The sequence below is a fragment of the Bidens hawaiensis genome, unplaced genomic scaffold, assembly GCF_021521415.1.
Source record: "Bidens hawaiensis isolate Kalapana, Puna unplaced genomic scaffold, B.hawaiensis_p1.1 tig00042954_1, whole genome shotgun sequence".
Classification (NCBI taxonomy): Eukaryota; Viridiplantae; Streptophyta; class Magnoliopsida; order Asterales; family Asteraceae; genus Bidens; species Bidens hawaiensis.
Genome location: NW_027497614.1, coordinates 126,489 through 130,430, shown reverse-complemented (window position 1 = coordinate 130,430; position 3,942 = coordinate 126,489). Strand labels below are relative to the sequence as shown.

At 35.5% G+C, this 3,942-nt stretch overlaps 1 protein-coding gene across 1 annotated transcript; it reads right to left on the bottom strand.

Annotated features, from left to right (window-relative positions):
- Window positions 1-2,097: 2,097 nt before the first annotated feature.
- On the bottom strand, window positions 2,098-3,620 carry LOC143593974 (uncharacterized). The gene has a single exon (XM_077073417.1). The coding sequence runs from the start codon at window positions 3,609-3,611 to the stop codon at window positions 2,157-2,159; it is 1,455 nt and encodes a 484-aa protein (XP_076929532.1). The 5' UTR covers window positions 3,612-3,620; the 3' UTR covers window positions 2,098-2,156.
- Between the last annotated feature and the right edge of the window lie 322 nt (window positions 3,621-3,942).

Sequence of the window (3,942 nt, the reverse complement as noted above, 5' to 3'; positions counted from 1 at the left end):
CTACGTTCGCCAACTATGATATATTGTATAAGTGTATAACTATAGATCTTGTGCGCCACTATGAAAGAGTGCGTCAACTAGGTATATAAGTTTGTATGTTGTGCGCCATTCAAACACATGTCCTCATGTGTTCTATATATTCAACTATTGTTATGCACTAGTTCATGGAATCCAAATGTAAGCTGAATATTGCTTAACCACATCAATTCCTACATTTTCTCATGATGGTTGTGTCGGTGTTCGATACAACTACTACATAATCCAATATTTGTAAGTAATCTCCATGAGTTTTAGAAGTGAAATGCTTTGGATAACACCATATACAAATGTAACTTCGTAATATTTGCAATGTTGAATGTTTCAAGTATAAAGTCTATAGATCTTCGGTAACTAGATTCGATGCTTAATGACGTGTACGTGGGTCATGGTGATGCTTGTGTATGACATATTAGGGATGCTGAAACCTAGAGGGTGAATAAGCTATTTTTAAGCTTTTCTAGAATTTGAAGATTTCTAATTTAAAGGAAATAACAATACTTAGTTAATGAAACAGATTAAGATCAAGTGTGATTGTTCCGAAACATGTTAACATTTCACCGCATATAGAGTTATATTCACTATCAAACAATCTCTCTAAAATTGACAGAAATCATCATTACAACATTCTCACTAACAAGGGTGGTGATCACCAAGTAGAGACAACCTTAAGGTCCCCTCTTATGTTGAACCTGGAAGAGATCAACAATATATTAAAATTACAAGTGGAGTATTTTCCATCTTTGGGGTGCTTTGAAGCTTTTAGCACTTCTCTTGCTTGCTAGGCAATATGAATCAATATATAACTCCAAAGTATAAGTATATTATATGTATTTTGATTTGTAAGAGAGAACTGAAAGGATGGGGAAAGAGTTGCTATAATGGCCAAAGAGGCAGGCACTAAGATAACACAAGATGTTCAAAGGCTGGATCGTACCTCTATTAAGAGGATTTTATGTCTAAAAAATAGTTAGTTGATAAGAATCCGAAACTCTTATTTTGACTCCTTAAATAGTTTATAAATTGTTGGGTTATGAAGGCCTTTGGGCCGGTTTTATTAGGAGGCCCGGTTTTGGTTCATAATTATGTTTAACCCTAATCTTGTTTATTATATATATCCCATCATGTAATTGTAATCGTTGTTCTGAGCTAATAAGAAAACCTAGTTGCAGCCCGTGGACGTAGGTCCCCTCGCGGGGACCGAACCACGTTAAATTCTTGTGTCGTTTATATTTTCGTTTATGCGTGTTTATCGTTGTGCATGTGTGTGTTGTTTCACTTTCGCGCGCCGCTTTGTTCCTAACATAAATGTCATACATCAGGGAATTTGATTTAACACCAGGGTTAAAAGGACTCATTTTAAGGGGGGAAATTACATCGGCTTAAAGTGAATCGTTTTATATATATTTAATAAAAAGAAAGAAAAAATATCTACCGACGCCTTTTTTTCACCCCTACCTTACCCGCCCTATAGTCATAGCTGTGGGTGGTTGGTGGTGAAGGCAGGTTGTGGGTTTACTTGTCGCATTTGAGCTTTAGCTTGAATTATAAGTTGACTAGTGGGCTAACTAACTTTTGGGTTAATGGAGTCGAAGTGCCAAGTGGGTTGGGTTGGTAGATGTTTTGCTAGAACCAATGAAGTCTAAGAGGGTGTTTTCTACTTGTAACTTTTCAATAAGTTAATAAGATACAAAAATATAGCTTATTAATTTTTTTCTCTCACAATTAAAGCAATCACAAACACTTTATTCTTTTTCAAAAAGTTAATAAGTTAAAAACTGATAAAAATAAACAATCTCACATTAAAAGCAATCCTTAATACCTTGTTTATTTTCAAAAAGTTAATAAGTTATAAATTGACGACCATAAGAAATCCCAAACCTCCCCTAATAGTAACGAGTCCTCTCTAGATACCAAATGACAGCTTTTAAATAAATCTTTAACATCATTATATATGTATAACTAGATAACCATAAATAAAAGATACTGTTGAAAGCATATTATGACTTCATTATTTGCAAGCGTATCTAGTTATCTACTTTGGTCAACAAACGAATGATTACATTACATGGTATAGATTGACCAAAAGTTATAACCAAAACTTGTATTGACTAAAAACTCTACAATAACATGATCATCACCAAAAACATTTGATACAACCCTAACCTAAACTCATATCCATAACAATAATTCTTTGGACTCCAATTGCTTTGGTACAAATTTGAGTTCATGTTTCCACACTCATCTTTATGTTCTTCTTGTTCTTGATCACCCCATGAACTCTTGTTCCCACCAGTTCTACTTCTTGAAGATATACAAGAAGTAGGGCTTTTAACATCACTTGAAGTATTGTTCTTGATACAAAGCCCATTGTTTCCTCTTAAATCAAGCCTCATTCCAATCCTGTTGATGAACTCTTGTGAAACTACTAGCTCTCCACTAAGTTGGTTTTGACTTAAATTTAGTTGTTCAAGATTTGGAAGTGACCCTATATGTGAAGGGACAGTCCCATTGAGACTGTTATTGTCAAGAGACAAAGCAGTCAGATTCTTCAACTTTGACAAAGAAGTGAGTATTGGTCCCATCAACCCACATCTTGAAAAGCTCAAAACTTTAAGCCTACCCAATGACCCAATAAACAAGGGCATACCTGTGTTTATAGGGTTGTCTTGAATGACCAAGTACTCTAGCTGCTTCAAACCAGATAAAGATTCAGGTAGTGGTCCACTTATATTGTTATGAGTCAAGTCAATCAACACCAACCTACTCAAATTGCCAAGTTCTTGAGGTATCCTACCACTAAGATCATTAAACCCTAAGTCAATCTTTTGAAGAGACTGAAGTTGACCAAAAGATGAAGGTAGTTCACCTCCAAGCATGTTGTAGCTAAGGTCAAAGATGGTCAAAGTTTTCAACTTTCCAATTTCTTGAGGGATTGAACCAATGAGATGGTTGTAGCTTAGGTCAAGTTGTTGTAGGTTAACCAACCCACCAATCTCTTGTGGGATTTTACCACTTAAATTATTTTGTGAAAGAGAGAGGACACTTAAGGTTTGAATGTTCCCTAAACTTGAAGGGATAGTCCCATGGAGACTAGGGTTTGAAACAAGTGCCAAGTGTTCTAAAGATGATAAAGAGTTGTTTTCAAATAGAGATGAAGTGAGAGAAAATGGTGTCACATTGAAACAATTGAATAATGAAAGAGTTTTGAGGTATGGAAGCTTCATCAAACCTTTTGATGACAAAGTGGCAGTTGGTTTACAAGGTGGTATTAGGATATCAGTCCCAATGTGAATCTTGGTGACATGAAAGATTGTAGGGTTATAATCTTGTTGACCATTTACACCATCTTCTTGAGCCATGAGCTCACACTGAACACCAGGCCATGGGGTGTTGGTGCATGGCTCAGGGTGAACTTGGGCCCATGTAGGGTCATCTAAGAGTGAACCCATGACTTCAAAGAGCCCCACAAGCTCACCATCTTCCATGCTTACCATCTCACCATCATCACCATTATTGAATGCTATAAGAGCATGAAGCAAAACAAGGAGGAGAGTAGAAGAAAAAGATGCCATTTTTAAGTGTGGAGATAAGATGGATGCAAACAAAAATGGGAAGATCTAACTTTTATAAAGATGATGTTACATTATTACCAATGGTAAGGAGTTTAGTTGTAGATATTTGCAATGAAACCCTTAAGTTATTTAGATTTTACATTACGTCCAAAAATATTCATTGTTGTACGATTTATCCACTTATGCTTGTTTGTTTGCTTGTGAACATGACAAGTGTTTCTCTTTCCACAAGTGACAATGATAAGCCAGAATATTTTGTAAGTTGGATGAAAAGATGAAAATCAATTGATTGTAATTATTATTGTCAACAACCAAGCATCTTATGTTCAAC